Raw genomic sequence first — 23,874 nt, forward strand, 5'->3', positions numbered from 1 at the left:
GCGCAGAGATTTGCATGTTATAACATTTAAATACAATGCAGGTTCAATTAACGATTTAAAAGATATATACATGACATATATTGAACTGTTTTCAAGTGTCGATCTCCAATTCTGCTAAAAAAAAATCTAGTGACTTTTTACGAAATAATCTTAATAAATCATGTTTATTACCGACACCTTGATATAAACACACATGCTTTTTGTGAAAAAAAAGTGTGAAAACAATTGCAAATCGACAATGACTGCGTTTTGACGCACCTTTTGCCGAATATCAGGCCACCAACATTTTCCAATAACATCTATCCAGTTTATATACCAGATTTTTTTGTGTAGTCAGGTTTAGTGAACTACATACTACCTGTGCTTTTCTGTTTTTGAAGAGTGTATTTGGGATAATACTTTCTCAGTAAAGTACAAATTAAAGTACTCATACTGTCAGAGTGAGACACCTTATTGTCAGCACACAAAGTCACGATCTAAACCCACTCAGCCACTGAGGCTTCGACAGGGAATGATGAAAGTGTTATCCCAAATATAATATTTCTTACATTTACCACTTTCTAAATGGCATTGTGTATTCACAGCTTTCGGCAATGGGAGCTATGCCAATTTACACATGTCAGAGGGGTACACAAAGTATATGTTCTAGACTTTGAGTTTTGTGGAAGCCTCCGTGACTGAGTGGGTTATACGACAGAATTAATGAATACATTCAATTTAAGTTTTAATTCCTAAATCCTGCTGAGTGAAAACACGGTATCTAAAATCTGAACAGGATGTTACACTCACAGCCACATTGTATGACATATTTATAAACAGCTAATTCTTACAGTCCGGTCACTTGGGACAATGCCAAGTAACCAGAACCATTATAATTATACATTTCTCTTTCCGTTCAATATCTTTAGCTTTTTCTCTTTTCTGATTGATGGACAAAGCGTGATAATAAGAATTCTGTTCTGTGATTTCGATCGGGATGGGTTCTTGTAAGAGCAGGATACGTTGTCGGTCACTGCTTTAAAACATGCATTATCCTGTTGTTATAGCTAAAATGAATAGAATTATCATTAAACCGCCCGCATGTTATCAGAAATGAGTGGGCCACTGTAACTTGATAATGCCCTCATATTGCTTGACGACGGGCCATTATCACACCCGTTGTTAGGTGACGTCATGGGAATAGGGAAAGGAGACGTCACGGTCAATAGTGACGTCATCTGGTTCGTTTTATGACGTTTCCATATTTGTAAAAGTTGTTCTGTGACATTGGTGTTGATTGCAGTAAAAGTTTCAAAACCGATATTGTTGTTTATTTATATTTGAAAACTAATCCCATCCATTTTAGCTATAATAACGGTAACGGACAGTTAATGGAAGACCTCAAGGTTCTGCAAATGAAAATGCCTTGAAAAGTAGAGTTACTCTTATTGGAGGAGGCGGTGGTTTCAGAGAAATACATATGCGTGTCGAGATTACACATAGAGAAAGTATAAGTACAACAAAGTCCTTCTCCAAAGTCAGGAGTCCTTGTACCCATAACATGATCGTTATTTCCAGGAAATATGAATCTATTCTGATTAAATAGTTATATTTTCCCACATGCAACATATCAGTAATAAAAAAATATGAATACACAATGCCATTTAGAAAGTGGTCAAATGTAACAAATGTTATATTTGGGATAACACTTTCTTAGTAAAATACAGGGGCGGTCGGGTAGCCTCGTGGTTAAAGCCTTCGCTCGTCACGCCGAAGACCCGGGTTCGATTCCCGACATGGGTACAATGTGTGAAGCCCATTTGTGGTGTCCCCCGCCGTGATATTGCTGGTATATTGCTAAAAGCGGCGTAAAACCATACTCACTCACTCACTCACTCACTCACTAGTAAAGTACAGATTCCCAGACGGGACTCAACCCAAAAAAGTACGCGAATCTGTACTTTACTAAGAAAGAGTTATCGCAAATATAACATTTGTTAAAAAACCCAATACGTCTTCGAATTGTTTTACCACATAATTCCTCCGTAACATCATATTTTTCAGTTCACAAAAATCCTGCTAAATGGTTCAATCAAACACTCTCAAGTAGCGAATCGTCAACAAAGACGGTTTTCATTTTATTGTTACCAGGCAAGTTTGACCAAGGCGAAGATAAGGATCAGGAGTTCCCAAAGTATACATGTACAACTGTTTACATTGTGAGGTTAGCGTAACCGCTTCCTCATAACACTTGTTTCATTCTCGTGCTCAACTTGAAAACAATTACACATTGTATTACTTCACACGCCTGGTGTACAGCAGTAGTCACTGCGGTTGGAATGCGCCTTTACTAGAATGCGGTTGGGGGGGGGGGGGGGGGGGGGGGGGGTTTCAAGCAGTTTAAAGTTATTTTACATATACTATTATCATATACTTCATCCGAGTATACCATTTACAACATACATGCATATTCTATAATGATACATTTACAGATCTGTATAATACAAACGGCCAATAAAATGAAAGTATACATTGTTAGATTGTGAATAGATTAATACCTTGGAAACGAAACTCAATTTTACATGTAGAAATCGATTGACCAAACACACCCAGCACCTGACTCTCAGAGGTCTGGTCATTTTGAGAAAAATGCAGATTTTGTAATGATAGCACGATAATCAAACTGAAAATGCCCATGGGGTATACAAAGGATGCATTTGGTTCCTCATACATCACAGCTAATAACGTCATGACAAGGATATCAGCAGAGCAAAGAGAGAGAGATAGGGGTGTGCGGATGCCGATGATGGGGGCTACACAGTTCCAAATAGCATGCAACCGACTGACAGTTGTAATACAACTTCAGCAATTACACCAAATTTGACACAAAAAGGATCGGTAACTAAGCGGTAGACCACGTGTCTACCCACAAGAGGACCGCCATATGTGCTCGTTGCATCTTCATTACGGTGACGTCATCGAATTTGCCGGGACTACGACGTCACAAGTGTCAAAGGATTTACGTGCTGCAGGAATTCGGGCTCGCAGACCCAACCAAGGAATTGACTTCACCGGTCAACACCGGCGAAATAGACGTCGGTGATACCGGGCTGCGGGTGGGCAGTAACGTGATTAACCAAGGGCACTGTCCAGGGACCAGAGCCAGTTCAACTTGTTCTATCCTGATTGTCCGACACGGGTATATCAACCGAGAGGTGAACGATTGGTTGTGGCATGCAGTTAACCCTTTTAGGGACTTTGGCGTCAAATGTAACAAATGTTATACTCTGGAAAACACTTTCTTAGGAAAGACCCTATTCTAGTACTTTTGTGGGTTGAGTGTAATCCGGGAATCGAGCCCACTCTCCCAGAGTGAGGACTAATCGCATCCAAAGTCAGCGATCTAACCCACTCCACTCAGCCACTGAAGCTTCCACAAAAATAAAGTCCGACAACTGGTAATTTAGATCACGTCATTTGTGTAGCCCTCTGGTACAGAAGTTATAACCCTTGACGAACACCTTTGATGCAAATACACTTTATGTCACATAACAAGACTGAGATATAGTTTCCAAACTGAAGTGTGGTAGGTGTGAGAAATAATATAGCAAATACATCGATATCGTAGCTCAACTTAACGTTGTTGAAAACGATTTGCTAGACAGACATAAATGCTTGTTACCTAAACCAAATAATTGTCGAATAAGATAGATAAGGTTAGGTGATCATGAGGTGAGGGGAGATTGTATTCAAACCACAAATAAACAGAAAAAAAACGTCAATGTGAACTATACATACTTGTTCGTTTTGGTGCTGCAAGTACAGCGGTCGTCTTCTCATCGCGTCCCTGCAGATAGGTGATCTTTGTCTTCACAGACACGGTGTACTGTCTCCCCGGCGTCAGGCCTGTGATGGGCGTGGTCCTGATGTCTCTGCCCACACTGATCACAACAATGTCCCCTGGTGTAACAGACACCTCATACCCGGTAATGACGGCGTTAGATGGAGCTACCAAGGATGCTGTCATGGTGGTTGTGTCGTTTACGTAGGCCGTCACAGAGGTAGGCCGGAGTTGTTCAACTAAGTTGAAATGAACAGAAACAGCACACACTGGTGAAGTCAACCATCTTTCATGAATCGAGATAAATTGAAGTACATGTATATGTAGGAAGAAAATAATTTACCCAAGAGTCATTTAATATCGAATGGAAAGCGGGACATGTAGAATGAAATACAAGATAATAGGACTTTATAGAAATTATAAATGAGTATGTGTCGATAGTTACTGTCGCGCCGCGATTCGCTGTGCAGAGTTGCGTCCCATGGGCAAGGCACAATCCTATGATTGTGGGTTCGAATCCCGGTTCGCCCCGATTATGTTTCTAGGTTTGTCAGCATCATACCCGTGCTCGTGGGTTTCACCGAAGTGGTAAACGTCTGAGACCTGTACCATTTCGGGCTTTCCTTCCACATTAAGTGCAATTTATTTCCAAACTGACTTCATTTCGCCATAAGAAAAATCACATGTTTTATCAGACCAGTTTTACCATATGCAAATAACACACACTGCGAGTCCTAGAGTACACAGAACGTATGGGTTGAATAAATATAACTAAGTTATAAATTGCTAGTTACATACAACTTACATTTCTAATGTGGAAAGAAACACAACATTCCCAATGTCGATGGTCGATTTTCTAATATTGAAATACATATACATCATGTATAACCGGTAAATTATATTGTGTGTGTGTTTGTGTGTGTGTGTGTGTGTGTGTGCGTGCGTGCGTGCGTGTGTATGTGTGTGTTTGTGTGTTTAAAGCACACCACACATCTACTGTTCTGGACTCCCAATCACATGACAAATTATGAATTATTAAATAAATGTAAAATTTAATGTACAAATCTTTCGATGTTATATGGAAGACAGTATCGAGGTGATAACTTAAAGTAGGAAAAGAATATAGATTTTGTGAGGTGAGGTGAGGGGAAACGGGGTTGACATCGCGTTCAAGATTATTGCACCTATATAGCGACGTCCATCCGTGTGTGCGTGGCTGTTTGTACTAGTCCGGACTAGTGCCAATTTTATAGTGATATAGATACCATGCCGCAGTTTAACATGAATACCTCACCCAGACACAGTATACTGAATCCGAGCCGACCAGTCCTTGTTTTAGTCCATCTCATAACGAATTTTGGTATTACGCGGCCGGGGATCGAACCCACGACCTTCCGTTCTCCGGGCAGACCCTCTACCACCAGACCTCGGAGGCGGTCTGATATCGATTTTGTGCTGCAGACATGTGACGTACGCATGAAGTATCTCACCACCTGTTTATTCACCACGTGGGTAATAATGGTATTTAGTGGGACACTGAACAAACTTCAAATGGCTTTAAGCTATACTTGAATATCATGAATATTTGAATTTTGAAGAATAAACAAGAACAATGTAGGCAAACCCTAAGAAGACTTGTTTACTGAAAGCAAGCGGCTATGTTTAGTTGATGTCGATGCTGCATGTTGAATGGATACTACATATAGACGTAACTAGTCGTATTAACCACTTACTGCTGGAACAGTCGGTAGCTCGGTAGTATCCCTGATCACAGCGACAACTACCACTGTAACAGTTGGTACGGGCATCGATACACAAGCCAGGTTGTGAGCAGGTTTGATTGTAGGCGATCCCTGAAATCAATGATCAATGGTTGGTTAGGTTGTACGATTGCGCTCATAACAAAATGGTAGACGGTAATAATAAATTCGTTCGTCATGTGATGATATATATATATATGTATGTGTGTGTGTGTGTGTGTGTGTGTGTGTGTGTGTGTGTGTGTGTGTGTGTGTGTGTGTGTGTGTGTGTGGAGGGGTTGGTGGGGTGGGTGGGGTTTGTGTTTGGGTTGGTTGTCTGTGTGTGGGGGAATGGGGTGGGTGGGGCGGGGTGGGTTTTGGTGGGTTTTGGTGGGTTGTGTGTGTGTGCGGGGGTGGTGGGGGTGGGGGTGGGCGGGGGGGGGGGGGGGGGGGAGTAGTAGTGTTCCTGGAATCAATGTGAATTGTCCCCTACAATTCTTGAAAAAATAATTATGCTTCGGATTATTGAAAAATAGAATTTGCCTACCAGAAAACGTACATTGTTGCACGGTTTTTTCTCCATGCAAAATCCCAGCTCCCCTTCCCCTTTTCCAGTCATATGTATGCCAAACATTCAGATGACGCCGCGTTTGTACTTTTTAAGTCAGTAAACAGCAGCCCCAAAATAAGCATGATGTAGTTCTGAAGCATTTGATTCTGCATATTGAGTTGGAATTCGAAAATATTATGATAGTCAGTGATTGCATGTGATATATAATGTTATGTATAAGATGTATCATCGGACGACGGAAAAGAGCTTGAATTTATCTTTCTGAATTTGTATTCTTAGTTATGACATCTTGTTTGAAGCACGGTAAAAGGTCATTGATATCACAAAGTGTCACTTAGATACCAGTATTTGTTTTAAAGAAAGTAATAGAAATGTTCAATTCAATAAGATTACAAGACTTTATCCCGAGACAAATTTATGAATTGACCACTAAACATCAGGTTGTAAAAATGAGACATGTGGAGATATGTCGTGTGGGATGAAACTGGAGACAACTGTAACTAGCTACGTGTTCTAAATATCCTTTGGTCCGAGGTAATCGTCGGACTCCTGCCAAACAGTGTGATGATATATGTGTGATAGCAACTTCAGTTCCTGAAAACAGGGGCTGTATGCTGTAGTTTTTCCGTGGTGCAGAGGCAGATATATTTGATCGCGATTCAAGCAGTGAAAAAAACTATTTAAATATTAAACGTCAATGCCAGAGAATAACCAGTCACGATTATCCGCCTAAACAGATCCCAATGGGAGTAAAAGGCAAAATAGCAATCAAGATTACACGAATGGATCACTAAAAATCCGTGATGAAACCAGGTGTTCGAGAAAAGGGTAAGCATATCTATCCTGCCCCACAAACAATACCCCCACCAGAGTAACTTAACTACTTGTAGTAAATTTAAGTAAGTGTCACATTTACTTGTTGTAATATTCCTTTGGACCGAGGTAATCGTCTGACTCCTGTCGTACTGTGTGATGGTATGTGCAACTGCGACTGTATACTCTGTTCCTTGAGACAGGGGCTGGATGTTGTAGGTCTTCTGTTGTGTAGAGGCAGTTCCAGGTGATCCTGGTGATCCTGGAGGCCCTGGAGACCACACTACCGTGTAGCTGTAGTTGTATCCCCCAGTGACATCTGTATTTGTCCAGCTGATGCCAATATTGCCTGTTCCTATGAATGGTGGGTCTGTTATAACTGGTCGTAACACACTAGCTGAAAGCATCCATGATGACATCGATTAGATCTAACATCGATAATTATCATCAACGAGGTTATTGGATATAATGGATTAATGTTCGCCTTAGAGTATTAATAAAATGTCCTGTCATATTTGTTTCCAACACAACTTCATAACGTGCAAGTGTTGCTGCATGAATAATTACCTGACGGACAGTGCAGTTTGATCATTAATCTGAACATTTTTCAATTATTATGAATAAACTTTTGAAGAAGACGTGTATATTGTGCTCTCTCCCTTCCCACCACCCCCATTCATTTAAAGTCAGCCCATAATCATTCATTTCGGCCCATAATATAATGCTAGGTATGGCCAATGTGGCTACAGTCTATTTCACACGCTCTATATTTACTATTCATAATGCTGTTTGCGACTAGAGTCCTACAGTATTCTTCATGCACCAAGGATTCACTGAATGTGGCTATTTTAAAGGACGCTGTCAGACAACTTTCCGCTTGTTTCAAGGAAGGCTACGCTTTTTTGCAATAGGAAGTTCAAGACTGAAAATATTTCAGCGATAAATGCCGTGATGCTGCTGTGAAATATTGTGTGCGGTTTACTACCAACATTTTATTGCTTCGAGACTGACAGCATTTCAATAGAAGGAAGTATAAGTACATCATAGTAACATGCAGCATTTGTTAGATGTTGGTGTCCTGCAAACAAACAACAACTAAACCTGTGGTAAATGCAATAAAAACAGGAAACAAAACTCACACAAACAAATGTAGGTATGATAACTCACATATTCCTAATATTAGTAAAAATGTGTTCTATAAAAGTTGAAAATATCTCTAGTTGATGCCATTGAAGTATCGAAGGTATGCCTATTCTAGTTATGGCAGCTATGGGAACTTAATAAATATAGTTTTACATGTTAATAAGATGAATGGACCTCTGTAGACACAAGGTGTTCCCGTAAAGGGTAAGCATATCCTACAATACCGGTAGCACACGCCACTCACAGTGTTTATATAAAAAGCGTAAGTGTTTGTTTTGTTGCCGCACACCCCACATTAGTGCCCCTGTAAAACGACAGCGGCTTGTAAACAATCGAGTCTTGATCAGACAATGAAGTGACACGAAAGTGTGTTTACGGTTTTTGTTGAAACTAAAAACGACATAAGACTTGTAAATATTCTGTTGCGAAGCAAGTGATGCTAACAGTAATTAGATGTGTATACCCTTCATTGTTTCTGTAAATAACGTTTTATCCTGTATTCTAAATAACAATTAACATAAGCGGTGTGATAAAAGGATGTCGTGAATGACAAACAGAGTGGGTTCAGGTCTTAGTTTTGAGCTGATGGTAACACGTCTGTACTGCACGCCACAATTCAAAAGAATCCACGTTTTTTTATTGACTGTTCTCCTGAACAGCTGAGTGGGGATAAAAGATACTCCACAACTGTGAAATTGGTATTTTAATAGTATACAGAATGAAGTTGTTTCCTTTTACAGATATCTTGAACTTTATTCCCACGTTGGTTTACACTAGCGCTCTGTCTTGCCATGTCACAAGCCACAAAGGCCTTATTTTCTATATATAGATATAAATGAGAGATAAGCTATTTACATGTTATATGTTTGGCATATTTGATGAAGTGGTAACAGCTGTCGTATATTGGGTCATAAGCCAATAACAAAGACAACCAGTCATGACGGCTTCTATCATTTACTGAGGATGGCGTCATCCAAATACACTGATGACGCCACGCCGAGTAGGTGTGACACTGCTGTGGTGTAAACAATACCACGTGTTTCTACAGCACTAAATAACATGCAATTGGTTGATGCATGCTGGTGCATGTCATCGTATCCCAATTGTGTGGATCGATGCTCATGATATCAATCACTGGATTAGCAGAAATATTTTACTTCCAGTTATTAGTGTTAAAATCAAACAAATCGACTGAGGGAAATAAATGGTAATCTGGTACACTGATCTGTCAACATAGACATTTCTAACGGGATATTAACACTTCGATTATTGAGTGAGTGATTGACTATGGTTTTACGCCGCTTTTAGCATTATTCCTGCAATATCACAGCGGGGGATACCAGAAATGGGCTTCACACATTGTACCCATGTCGGGAATCGAACGCGGGTCTTCGGCGTGACGAGCGAACGCTTTAACCACTAGGCTACCCGACCGCCCCAATTCGATTATTGTAATAAAGTGATATTTCAGCTGAACTGAAAGAAAAGAAATGAAAACACTTTAAAATTGTAGACGTGTATATAAGACACATGCAACACAAGCTGTAGATTAATTACTAACACATACAATCTTTACACAGGCAGATCTAATCAGTTCTAAATACATGGCCAGATATTTACGAATATTCCTGTCATCATTTTGTTTAACGCTGAATGGTAAAATATTACTTTTATCTGGTACATGTATGCCATGTTTCTAAATTTTCTCACAACCAACTGTATCACGTATTTGGCAGCTTTTGGCATACTCAATGTGCATGTCAGAGCAGGGGAACTCTTTAACCCTTTCACTTCCAACAGGATCCACAGAATCGAAGTGATCAGTGAGGGTGAGGAAAATGTTTGTTGACAAAGTCTGGCAATTATTATCCAGCAAATGATTGATTTCATTCATTCATGTTTGATAATATCGAATTGATTCAATGCCTAAATGTATGAGGTCTGATGACCAATTTGATACTTACATTGAACACAAGAGGCTGGACTTGTATTCGGCCTATACCACCCATTCTTACAGAGGCACTTCTTGTCTGATGCCACTGTAGTCTGTATACAATCTATGTTGGAGTCTGAGGTGTCACACTGGGATGTCTCATTACATGCACCGCCGTAGAGCTTTTCTGAAAGTAGCGTATTATAACACTACAGAAATGTCTTACAAACGGGGTAACGGTGATATGTTTTGTCATCAAAGCTCATTCATCAGTTATTATACAAACTACAAGATGAAAATAAATCAAAATGCTAGAGAATAATAAGCTATATCCTGGTGTCAACGAGCTACAGATGAGCATTCCCCTCTATACATTTGCATGCCCTACAGGCTATAGCACTATATACTACAGTCTCGCTGATTTCAGTACCAGTCAACGCGGGTTTTGCGGTAAATGTTTCTGGTGTCTCTCTCTCCCCTCCCCCCTTCTCCCTCCGTACAAAACGCTGACATATTGAATATAACTCATTCACTACAACTTTACTGCTTGATTTCAATACCGAAGCAAAGTGGTTCGTTGTGTTGAGTAGTTTTGGTGAGGAGTCTTGAATTTGATATATTTGATCTCTAGTCAACTATTGACAACAACTATTAAATTATCAAAAGTCAATGCCAGAGAATAACCAGTCTCGATTATCCGACTTAACCGATTCCACTGGGCGTAAAAGGCAAAATGTCGGTCAAACTTATGTGAATGGATCACTGAATTTTGTGATGACACCAGGTGTTCGAGAAAGGGTAAGCATATCCTGTCTTGCAAATAACTCAAACAAGACGCCCATAGGTGTATCGCTCTGCTGGATATTTATGCAATCATGACAAAATATATATTTGCATTGTACATGTATATAATACTGCAAATATTTTGACTATTTAAAATAGGTGGCATGACAGCATGAACGTGTATTTCTCAAGATACAAATGTAGCATAAAGATCTGAACCGTTTCCATGTTATGATCCAGGATCTAAGTTTCCAGAGGCAAGGCAGGATCCCAGGGCGAATCCTGTTGGCATAAATGTATTTTTCTCTTCATAACAAACAAATGTATACAATGTATCTGTTTATTATAGGCTGGGGATAATATCGGTTTGCATGTTATGGTCAAGGTTGTAACTCCTTTGGGAGTGCCAGACAGATGAACAGAAGGGCCAGTCCTGGTAGCATATGAGCATTCCTCTCATAATACTCAACAATTGTACATATGGTCATACGGTGGGGATCTTAACTGTGTCAATCTAGGGATGCTTCCAACCAAATATGGTTGATATCTGTCTCTTAGTTCCATAGCAGAAGTCGCTTAAAGCAAAATAGCCAAATTACCCCTATTTGGCCCCGCCCCTCAGCCCTTTGGGTGGTCACCCCTCCATTTGTACAATTTTGAATCCCAACTACCTAGGGATGCTTCCAGTCAAATTCCGTTAATTTCCAATTTGTGGTTCAGAAGAAGAAGTCGTTTGAATAAATTGACATACGGACGGGCGACGGACGCAACGGTATCCCATAAGCTCACCTTGGTCCTTCGGATCCGGTGAGCTAATAATACAGAGTATTTAAGGTATTTGTAGTAAATTTTAGTAAGTGTGGCATTTACTTGTTGTAAATGCTTTTGGGTCCGAGGTAATCGTCTGACTTCTGTCGAACAGTGTGATCGTAAGTGCAACTGTGAACGTATACACTGTTCCTGGTGACAGTGACTGGATGTTAAAGTTTGTCTGTGAGTCAGGTACTGGAGATACTGGAGATCCTGGAGATCCCGGAGACCACGCTACCGTATAGCCGTAGGAGTATCCTCCAGCAGTGACATCTGTATTGGTCCAGCTGATATAGATATTGCCTGTTCCTATGGATGGTGTGTCTACGATGGCTGGTTTTAGTGAGTTAGCTGAAACAAATACATGTTCACAGAGATCACAGTACTGTGAGTCAACAGCCATGATCAATTGACACGGTCAACACTGTTGTCCATGTGCAATGAACAAATGGGCATGACGTGTGGGTTGTTGGGAAAGTGGCTATATGGTATTGTGATCCTTTTATATTTGACATTTTTGTTCCCTTCATTTGTAACAGTCCTTCAACTTCAAGTCCAGCAATAATATTTGAAACAAGGAAAAGAACTTTATCACTATCCCCCTCCATGGGGCACATTAGAATTTTGTTTGTTCATGTAGTAGCGAATATAAACTATCAAAATATTACTATAAAGCCCCACAAAGAAATCAGAAACTCATCAGAAAAAAATAATTAAATATTAAATTGATACACACAAAAGGACCCGTCTCTTGAAAAATAACTCAAAACTCCATAAGTATCTCTTTGATAAGCTAACTTCAGTAGCTTCTGAGAAATCTTGTCCCTATTGCAGACACGATGCACCAAGTAAAAAAACCATGGATCAAGGGCCTTAACTCTGTAAATAAAATACGGGACCAATTTTCTCAATCTTGACAAGTGTCTCTTAGACAAGCATGCAAACTTTCATTCGAGTAATATCAGCAGTTTCTGAGTAAACCTGTCCCTATTGCACACAATATGCACTAAGTTGAAGAGCGCGGATCAAGGGTCATAACTCTCTAAACAAATAAATGACGAGGCCAATTTTCGGAATCAATCGTGACAAGTATTTCTAAGATAAGCTTGCAAAGTTTCATTCATGTAACGTGAGGAGTTTCTGAGAAAAGTTTACCCCATTTCACACAGTATGCACTTAGTTGAAAAGCATGGAGCAAGGGCCATAACTCTGTAAATGATAACTGTACGACACCAATGTCCTACTCATTTGAGATCGTGATCAGTAACATCAGTGTGTAAAATTTCATTCTCTAACGTGAATAGATTTTTGGCGAAAAATTGTCCACATTGAGAAGCGGACTGACAGACGGACGAACTCAAAAGTCAGAACTATGACGACAGACGTTCCAACAACCCCTCCCCCACTTTTATGGTGGGGAATAATGATAACTGTTTGAATTAATGAGGTAAGTTGAGACTGTGCCAGTCAATACTCAATGAATAAAAATCGTTTACACAGCGACAGGACTTTACCTCGCTTTTTCATCGCTTTAACAATTTTGCATTGGAGCTTGCGTACACATTCAGTGTCAAAAAAGAAATGTTTGTTTAGGTAGTGATCTGAAAGGGCAATTGTATTTTGCTTATCACAAGATAAAGTAAAATCAGGCATTTAACTACGTCCAGTTAGATAATTACTGTCTGTACAATATGATGATGGTGATGGCTTATACATCCTATCTTTACAGAGGTACCTTTTCTCTGTTTGCCTTGTAATCTGTACATAGTCAGTGTTTAGGTCTGAGTTGTGGCACTGGACCTTGTTACTACATACTCCGCCAAAGACTTGCTAACTATTTGATACTTACTTTCAACACAAGGTGATGTATTTGGCCTATACCATCCATCCTTACAGAGGCACTTCTTGTCTGCTGTAGTCTGTACACACTCTATGTTTGAGTTTGAGGTGTCACACTGGGATGTCTCACTACATACACCGCCGAAGGCTTGTTCTGAAAGAAGCGTATCATAACAGTACAGAAATATCCTACGAACGGGGTAACGGTGATTTGTATTGTCACCAAATTAAAGCTTATTAAACAGTTATTATACAAACAAAAGAAAGAAAATAAACAAGACGCAAGAGAATAATAAGCTATATCCTTCTGTCAACGAAGTACAGATGCGTTTTTTCCATTTTACTACTTACTCCGGCACAAACTTGCTCTGAAAGTAATGCATACTATCAATACAGAAATATGTAGAAAAACCGTGTATTTCTTATAAAGGCTGAACGTGAGTCCTTCGTTGACAAGAGCTATTGAAAAACGTGTAACTTAGACACACGGGTGGAATGGTATGTGGTAGTGGATTTAACAATGTAATTGTGGCATTGCCAACTGTTTGAACATAACAGCTATATACATGTATTAATTTTAAACAATTCACTGTCTGTAAAGTGCTTGCTGACACATAACGACCAACATGACCTCGTTTGGATTAAATAATAGATATTTTGAGAATGTCAAGAGAAGAAAATCAAGTTATATCTTGTTGTACGACTTTATCTCATGCCATCATGGACAACAACATTAGGGTGGAACTTAACTATTCGTTGTAAATGTCCTTTGGACCGAAGTAATTGTCTGACTCCTGTCGTACTGTGTGATGGTATGTGCAACTATGACTGTATACTCTGTTCCTGGAGGGAGGGGCTGAATGTTGTAGTTCTTCTCTCGTGTAGAGGCAGTTCCTGGTGATCCTGGAGGCCTTGGAGACCACATTACCGTGTAGATGTAGGAGTACCCACCAGTGACATCTGTATTTACCCAGCTGATGCCAATATTCCCCGTTCCTATGGATGGTGGGTCTGTGATGACTGGTCGTAACACACTAGCTGAAAGCAATCATGACCACATCGATTAGTGAAATAACTAACAACATCGATAAATAACATCAACGGGGTTATTGTATAAGATGGCTTATTAATATATGCCTTAGATTATAAATAAAATGCCGTCATCTTTGTTTCCAACACAACTTCATAAAGTGCAAGTGTTGCCGTCCATCTTCCACTTGTGAAGATTCTGACATAAAATAATGCATTAAGAACGTCCCTCACTTGAAACGGACAGTGCAGTTTGATCATTCATCTGAACATTTTTGCAATTATTATGAATAAACGTTTGAAGAAGACGCGTATATGCATAGCGTATGAATATTATATAAAGAGATTGTGATTTGCTCGTGTGCTCTCTCCCTTCCCTCCACCCCAGTCATTTAAAGTAAGATATTTTCGGCCCATAATATGGTGCTAGATATATACAAAAGTTAAGCGCCACCCACCATATTTGTGAACTGTTACTTTTGGCACTTAATGATCACTATTATAACGAGATGTACGATTCTTATAAGCCGTATAGGTAAACCTCATGTGATGCAAAAGTTGTCCCAAAGCAACTTTGTCTTGTGTTCCAAAAGAATATGAGCAGAATGGAATTTTACCGAAGACCAGAAATTTTAGGATTAGAAAACATGAAAAACCTTTTTTCATGTAACTGTCATGTAACTGTCATGATATCAGCAGACCATATCAGGTGCCATATAGACATATAGATAGGGAGTGCAGAGTCTATTGCAAGACAGAAACGTCAGTAACGTGTGTATGATCCATGGACATTGACCACAGCTTCAACCCTACGCCTCATACTCATTACAAGTCGTTGAATGCTTTTCTGAGGCAAACGAATCCATTCTTCATGAAGTGCGGCTTCAAGTCCAGCGAGATTTTGAACATGGGGATCACGATGTCTGATTTTCCGGCCAAGAATGTTCCAGAGATGCTCAGTCGGATTAAGATCCGGACTACCGGCCGGCCAAGGAAGAGTGGCAATAGCTTCTTCACGCAAATAAGCCAAAACTGCCCGAGATCTGTGTGGTCTAGCATTGTCGTCCATGTAAACAGGTCTTGTCTGAAGAGGCTGGTTGTCAATGGCCGAAGAACGGCATCTTGGTATTGGTATTGTTGGCCATTCAGGTTTCCACGAATTGTCACCAGCGGAAGTTTGCAGCCGAAGGAAACACAACCCCATATCATGACAGACCCCCCCAATCAAACGAGTGATACCACTGTGATGACGACCCATTTGTCTTGCAATGGCCCTGCACGACATGCCAGCATTTTTCATGCCTATCACTTGCAATCTTTCAGCGTTTGTTAACTTTCTCCTCATCATGGCTGATTTTTATCCTCTATTGTAAGTGGAATCTAACACAGGAGCAAAATGCAACCACGTGTCTGAAACTTGAATTTCACTATCTATAGGGTAGGGGAACTGCACCAACACGTAAAGCACGCCTTCCTTGTGATATCTGGACAAATTTGGGTTCATGAAACTATGGAAGCCTAATTCAGTCATACATCATCATATTTCGTATTTCTGATTCCCACACGTGAAATCAGGAGACTATGAATATGGTGGCGCTTAACTTTTGTGCATGTGTATAAATGGCCAATGTGTCTACTTCACACGCTCTATGTTTTACTATAATTAATAAATGCTGTATGCGACTACTGTCCTACAATATTCTTCATGCACCAAGCTTAAGGATTCACTGTATATGGCTGCTTAAATGGAAACTTTCCGACATCTTTCCACTTGGAACTTCGGATGGTTCCCTTCTCGTGAATAGCGTCATTCGAGGTGCATTTAATCTAATGGTCACTCGCCTGTGATCTGAACATTGCATCTTATCAAGGAGATTATAAAAGGGTATAGTGATTTAGTTTGTGTTGTTAGTATGTGAACCTAACTAGTATTGTTAGGAATAATGTCGCATTCTAGTCCTGAGTAAAATCTCAGCGGCAAAAAACATTTCATAATAAAAAGTCTCTGCTTAATCGTGAATTTCTTTTTAATCTCTGTCACAACCTTTCAGAGCTTTTCCTTGCTCCTTCATGAGGTGAATGCTGAGTAAGTGCATAGAGCATTAAAACAAAATTTTATTCACATTTTGCATTACCTATTTAACGATTGACACAATTTTTTAATGAAAAATGTTTTCTTCAGCATTACGCTGCATGGCATCTGGAAGATGAGGGAATATTTCCTCACTGACCTTTATATTATTTCTAAATCAGGTGGTTAAATCAGTCGAAGGAAATTGCCTATTTGACCTTTATTGAATTTGAACTCAAATCATCGATTTACATGAAGCTGAAGCTGATGTTTTGATTTTACCAATCCAAACAGAAAAGATGAGTCATATGCACTTAGGAACAGATCAGTAGGAAATGGAGTACAATTGATGCCCAAATAATGCCTACTAAATGTCTAATCCCCAAATTTCATATCGATGTTATCATTGAGGAATTACAGTTTTTCACATATTGTTTTCTCAGTAAACTGCAGATGACTTTGCTGTCATTTTGACAAATTGTTCTGAACCTCTGTAACTAGGTCACATACTCGTTTAACGGGTCATTAGTACCCCAAGAACACGCATGCGCAATTAAGTACACAATGAACTACGCATACGTTTGACGTCAAGGTCCGCCCTCCCATTCATCTTTCCTAGAAACCACACCCCATTGTTTATGTTAACAGGGTTAACGGTTGAAAAGGTGAGAATTTATGGATAACCCTTGCCAGCAAGCTAACACTTAAGATCGAAAAGGGGTGTTGGATGGGAAAGACGTGTAAGTTTCCCTTAGACCGAAACGGGGTGTTGGATCGTGCAGCGAGAGTCATTAGAGCGTGAGGCACGGTTACGATATAGCGAGACAGCGGTCGCGCTATAGCGCGGTAATTGAGCGATGGTAGATCTCGGACTGCGCCAGGTAGTGCCTGAGTCTCGACCACCGATACCGGGAAAGATTAGTTAAGTTTACGATGCCTGAAAATGCAGCTGAAAATCGGTAAAATTGGTGAGACGGGGCGCCTGACGATAATCTGTGAGCATTGGCCATGTTTTTGACTCGGAGTTATTTTTTTGCGGCGACCGGTGGTCCACACCTCGATCGGTAATGGATCTGTGACACATCTTCCGGTAGCCCACCAGTGACCCAGTGAGGAAATCGGACAAATTTTGCAGTGCGCAAGTGTGGTATGGTCACCGGAGAATAGCCGAAAGGTCATCTGCCGGGAATCGGTCAATACTCGGACGATTAACCCAAGTAGTAAGGTGACCTACGGGAGTCCGGGCAAGCATCGAGCAGGCGCCGAGCGGGTATCCTTCGTCGGACACCGGGAATGTTGAAGTGCATGTTACGGAGTGTATATAATGGGCTGACTGGGATGAGCAGCAAAGAATGTCTTCAGGATGCCTGTCCCTCCATACACACTGAGACTGGCCTGGCTCCGTATACAGTACGCTAGAGCCCGACACCGTCACAACGTGATCCTGGAAGCGCTGGTACAACAACACGGTGCAAAAACGGCGAACACGAACTATGATAAGCCGGGCACTGAGCGGGCTTTTTGTATAGCGAGCAGGAAAACGAGCCGTGTTCATCTGGTTTACATCGGACGGGCACCGTCCGGGTATCGGGAGCTTACCGGCCGATTCCAGCCAGATGACCAGTCAGTCACTATACGGTATAAGCCTACCATTTTTTCCAAAATCCTTCGGGTATCTACCGATCATCTTTTGTTTTATGACTCCTGCACAGATGTGTCACAGAAACCATAGGTGAAACCCATAGACTCCCCTACATCGTCCGGTGACCGTTGTATATATGCCTGAGACATAAACTGCCGGCCTTTGTAGTATTTTGGAAGTGAATGTTTTCTTTTGACAAGAACTTCATGCCAGCAACCTGTGATAATCTGGAAACATGCTCTTAAGAGTTCGGCGTCTTTCAATTAATCATCTACAGTACACATATTATCGCTCCTTATGCGGCCGACACGTGGTGACCTCTTTTCAAACCGCTGTTAATTCTACTCCACGTCCTGACTGTGTGCTGCATGTTGATGACAATGTTGTTGTAACATAAATATTTTTTTCCAGTCCAGTCATCCATTATAAAGGACATTCGGAAGTGAAATTCCTTTCTTTTAGCAAAATTGTTCAACTGTCATAAATTATATTCATGGTCTTATCCAGTCTTATTCATATCCAGCAGAATGTCTCTTAGGATAGCTTGGTGTTGTAGCTTGCTAACACATGTACTATTACAGGGGACGTATTGGTACAGTTCATGTTATGATTTTAGAAACTAAAATATATAAATGTAGCAAAGAGGGTTCGGGTGATCCTGGCACAGTCAGGCTGGTTAGCTCATTATTAGCTCAGGGCCTTTGTCCCCTCAACACGCAGCCTAGACAGCGAATGGAGGACTTCTCCCAGGAAGCGCTGCGTAGTCCACCAAGAACCTTTCGGAGAATGTGAAGACTCCTTAACACTGCAGCCTTCTGAGGAATACATAAACATATTTTGGGTCGTACCATGGATGGACCTCAAAACGACAAGCATGCCGAAGACGATAATAGAAGGATCGACAGTTTCGAGTGGTAACTGGGAGTGGTCCTGAGCAGCGAACAGAAAGCTTTCTGTTTCACTTTTCAGGTCAGCTGATTTCATCCATGCGAACATTATCTCTTTCTTCTTCTCGCGAAGATAACTTTAATTATGTGTTGGCACGTCCGATAATATCAACATTTTGCCTAGCAGTCAATGTTCCTGAAATGGCAGGTCACTGATCCACTGTTAACGTCATCACAAGTCAATAGCGTCTGTGTCTTCCTTGAGAGTTGAAAACTGTCTTACATCTCCTGCCCATCAGACAAATCAGAGAACGGATCATTGAGTGGTGCCCCACTCTTTTGGAAAAGCTAAAGCCAGGTGTGGCAGAGTTTCTTGTTGTGGTTGTCGCTGTTCGAGTCGTCAGTCCAACTCGTCCCATAAATGTTTTATTGGTTTAAATCCGACAATTGGTAGGGCCAAGGTAGGACATAAATGTTGTTGATCTGTAGAAGGGCAGCCTCGTGCTGTGAGGCCTAACGTTGTCGTTGTTCTGCCATTGTTTGAGATGGCTGCCATGATCTGTCACCACCAAGTCTGTCAGTCTGTCAGTCTCCTGTACGCAGTTTGCCGCAGAAACGTTTATTACGACGTCTATAAACACATGTTCCATCGTGCCAATGAAACGGAAAGCTGGACTCGTCTCTAAACCGTACATGTCTCCAACACAGCTGAGGCCATACTCTATGCACAGAATTCCACTGAGGTCGTCGTTGGCGATGTTTCTGTATTACAACAATACCACGTTTGGCACGAATGCCTGCCTGGCGCAGGCGGTTCCGAAACGGTCCGTTCTGTGACGATCCAGTGAACAATTGACTTGCCTTTGCATGTGTTTGTGACGGGTGCCACGGGTGGGGCAGGATACGCTCACTTTTTCGCGAACACCTGGTATCATTACTATTTGATAGTGATTCATAAACACATGCTCATCATATAGTCGGAATCGTACAATCGACTCTGCTTTATGCAGATATTTCTATTGGATATGGAATGGGTTTTGTCCGTTTTTTATCTGAATGTTCTGGTGACTGCGTTTTTGTGACTGAAACTATAGGACTATGCTGGGGTCCACACACGACATTAGATTTACAAATGTTGTACCACTAAGTCGGCTATTTTGACTTTGTATACCGAATGTATCAAGTTTGCGTGTTTTATGGATATAAATGAACAGACACATCTTGAAATATACCGGTTTATATCAGGCTTGATCCACCCGAAGTCACTAAATCCTACCACGTGCTGTCCTGCGCCACCGACCGGCGTGTTTTGCTTGGCTGTTGCATGTGCGACTTCTTCAACTAAACAAATGTCCAAAACTAAGTGTACCAAAAGTTTGAAAGATTATGAAAGAAAAACAAAAACATGTAGGAGGTCAATATGTATATGTCAAGATTATCCAATATATGTTTGATGGGGCTTTAGCATGAGAACTTGCCGGCCATAGTAAAACGTGAACGTTCGCGTTGTTCAGTAAGTTCTGTGTGAGCCTTGCTTTTTTGTGGTTTCGCAATGTCTTTCTGGAATAAATGTGTGCAGAACGGGTATCAAAATTTCATCCGATATCATTGGGCTTTCGGGTTTCGTATTATTAACGAGCCTCGTTTTTACAACGATTTGACGCTAAACATTCACCTTCTCGTCTGTGTACTCGCTGCCGACTATCGTTTCTGTACAAGTAATATCTGCTCTCATCAGAGACCATGACGCGATACTTGCCATTCCAAAAAACGCTAACGCGATAATCCCTATATTACCATATCAAGATGTAATTGTAAGATGGCAGTTTATAGTCTGTTCAGTGTACTGAAACTCAGCAAGGTAAACTGAGAACCTTAAGGACCACCACATTAAAAAAAAAACTGTTGGCACGGTGGAAAAACTGTAAAGTAAAAAGTAAATGATGCTTTCCGCTCAGTGACATGAGACAATACCTTGAAATACCTTCTTTTTTAAAGTTTTGTGAAATAACACGTGCAAAAATTCGTTGGATGTTTGAAATTGTTAACAGACCAGTCACAAACTAACTGATATTTAGTGGACCGTCATACAAAACTATTTAGTAAGTAACAATCACCTACTAACTGGCGATGAGGGATCGCATATAAGACATTAGTATTAAGTCTTTATGTAAATCGTGTCTTCATTATACGGACAGTGGTAGGCGTCGACCAAAAATGTGACCGGGAAATACCGGGAGTAGATGCCACCCCGGCCGTGTGTCTCTCCCTTTTACAAAAAGTACAAGTACACAGTTTTATACATGATAGTGAATGCATTTATAGAAGTACGTATTACATTCTGATGTACGTATTCTGACAATATAAGCAAAGGGAATGATACAATTTTATTTGAACGGACATGAGTAAATTGACTTTACCTGAATGACATTTATGCTTATCTACCTATAGTGAAGCTGAGACTTAACATGCATGACAAATGGCATGTCGCTTGGGGCGTCAATCAGCAATCTGTCATTACAAATGATGAACACCGTCACAAAGAACAGACAGGCCAATCTGTGATACTTAATCATCTGACAATACTTTTAGTGTGTGACGTCAGTGCACCAACTGTGCGACGAAAAGGTTTTACTTGAATGATTTTATTTCAAACTTTATGTTTCTTTATGCTTTTATTTTATGTAAATATGTATGTACATTTTATAAACGTATACACGTAAAAGTAGCTGCACGGCAGTATCGTTAGAAAGCTCTGAATATCAATAACATTACAGTAACCTCACCAGGAGCATTTTCGTACTTTTCACATGCGATTGAATTGGATAGAAAGTGGTTTCTAATGACGAACTTTTGTCGTAATCTAATTTAAGCATCGTGATTGGTCCAAATCAAGCACATGGGCTAAGGCAGCCAATCATATTAAAGCAATTTCGTGTATGATATATTTCAGATTTAGACGAAAGTCTTTGGTTATTTTGAACGTGTTAAGCAGGCACTACGGGGACATAGTGTTCTAGGTTACGACCTGTCGCATAGATTTTTCATGCATATATTTTGGAATTAAAAATCGTGCCCGAGCCTTAAATATAAGATGTAAATATAATGCATTTGCTAACTTGCTAAATACTTAAACTAATACGCATTTGTCGTTGCATTCATCGCGGGGACAAGACAGTTACGCAAGGAGTAGGCATCGCCATGGCACCTATTGTGCGTGCTACCCACCTTACTGATTTGTTCCTTTCAGCACACAATTGATATTTCTGCATCGATTGCCAAAATCTAAAAACGGGAATTTGGCCAAGAAGATTAAATTAAGCTGCGGGTATATCGATTATCTGATATCGTTCAATAATGGTGACCACAATTACGCAAAATAGAGCTCCCATCAAAGCGTACCCTCGTCACGTCGAAAACCATGGTTCGTCTCCCCAAAATAGGTACAATGTGTGAAGCCCATTTTTTACGTCCCCCGACCTGATATAGCTAGCACATTGCTTAAAGCGACGTAAAACCATACTCTCTAACTCCTACCAGTAATCAATGGATATGTTCTTTTCAAATGTACGGAGCATGTTTGTCATAAAGTAATTGAATGATGTTCAATAATAATAAGAATAGTAAGGCTGTTTGTCTATTGCCGATGCTGTGAGTATGTCGTGGGGTGTAATTTCGTTTGTCTGCTATTTCGTTGCCTGTTCAACAATGAATTATGTGCACCCGATTTATGCTTTTTTTATGTTACCACGTGCAGTTCATGTGTTAACAAACTGCCATGCATTACCTATGATGATGAAATAATACCTCTGCTATTAAATCGTCTTGAATGACTACCGGAGACTTCTTCGTCTTCTTTTCAATGTTCATAAAATCCTTGTTCACAGGGAAAACAGTACCGTTCGCACAAACATATGTAATACATACTTTTGTAAATGTCTTTCTTACTGTTCAAATTTAAAGAACCTCAGCATGTCTAGACGATACTTCTGGCATATGGGTTTGTTGGTGTAACGTACTGGGGTGGGGTCATGATTGTAGTCAGAAGACTTTTAAAAAGACAAATTTAATGGCACCTCAAACTAAAAATGATAAAGATGTGTGTGCATATGTATATTTTTACCACAAACAAATGAACAGATAATCTACCTGAGTCCCCATGCTAACATAGAATCTCATGACAGCAGCCAATCTGGATCGTCTTTACATTATTCATATACCTAGGCCACATGGCCAAGAGTACAATACATACGATAAAACATTTGCACATGGACAGGTGGGAAAAATGTTAAACGTCTCAATACAATATTAATGTTACATAACACTGGCAGATTTGATTTTGAAATATACAACAAAATAATTGATGAGAGAAACAGTTTTTGTTGCTAACAGTTGATCGAATTTACACCATGGTCGATACATGTAATAGTAGCTTGAGATGTAGAGCTTTCTGTTTTCCATATAATAAAAGGACTAACTGAAAGGAGATGGTTTTCACCTTCAAGTATATTATGATTACATGCTTAAGTAAATCAGAACTGATTTTGTCATTGTGACGAAACTGTTGAATACCCAACAAATGGCTCAGAGATCGGAATATGCGGATAAGATCTTTATTTGGACAAAACTCCACATCATATTTCTCTGGTTCGAATACAGACTTAGAATAATGTAGAAATATGGTTTAGAAATGAAGAAGAAATAATTTTAGTATGTCAATTCTGAATCTCTGTCATACAAAATATTGTATACAGTTGTACATATTCCCACTCCTGTGCGATCCTAACATATGTA

General features: G+C 40.2%; 1 protein-coding gene across 1 annotated transcript in view; it reads right to left on the reverse strand.

Annotated features, from left to right (window-relative positions):
- The window catches only part of LOC139473724 (uncharacterized), a 65,364-nt gene that overhangs the window by 13,759 nt on the left and 27,731 nt on the right, over nt 1-23,874 (reverse strand). The window contains exons 5-11 of the mRNA XM_071256444.1: nt 14,202-14,489; nt 13,462-13,605; nt 11,673-11,963; nt 10,051-10,206; nt 7,047-7,340; nt 5,554-5,673; nt 3,778-4,059 (exon numbers count right to left, since the gene is read on the reverse strand). Of these exons, the coding sequence (XP_071112545.1) occupies nt 3,778-4,059; nt 5,554-5,673; nt 7,047-7,340; nt 10,051-10,206; nt 11,673-11,963; nt 13,462-13,605; nt 14,202-14,489 (1,575 nt within the window). The remainder of the gene's footprint in view (nt 1-3,777; nt 4,060-5,553; nt 5,674-7,046; nt 7,341-10,050; nt 10,207-11,672; nt 11,964-13,461; nt 13,606-14,201; nt 14,490-23,874) is intronic.

This window comes from Haliotis cracherodii, unplaced genomic scaffold (genome assembly GCF_022045235.1).
Source record: "Haliotis cracherodii isolate W230 unplaced genomic scaffold, xgHalCrac1.p SCAF_3, whole genome shotgun sequence".
Lineage (NCBI taxonomy): Eukaryota > Metazoa > Mollusca > Gastropoda > Lepetellida > Haliotidae > Haliotis > Haliotis cracherodii.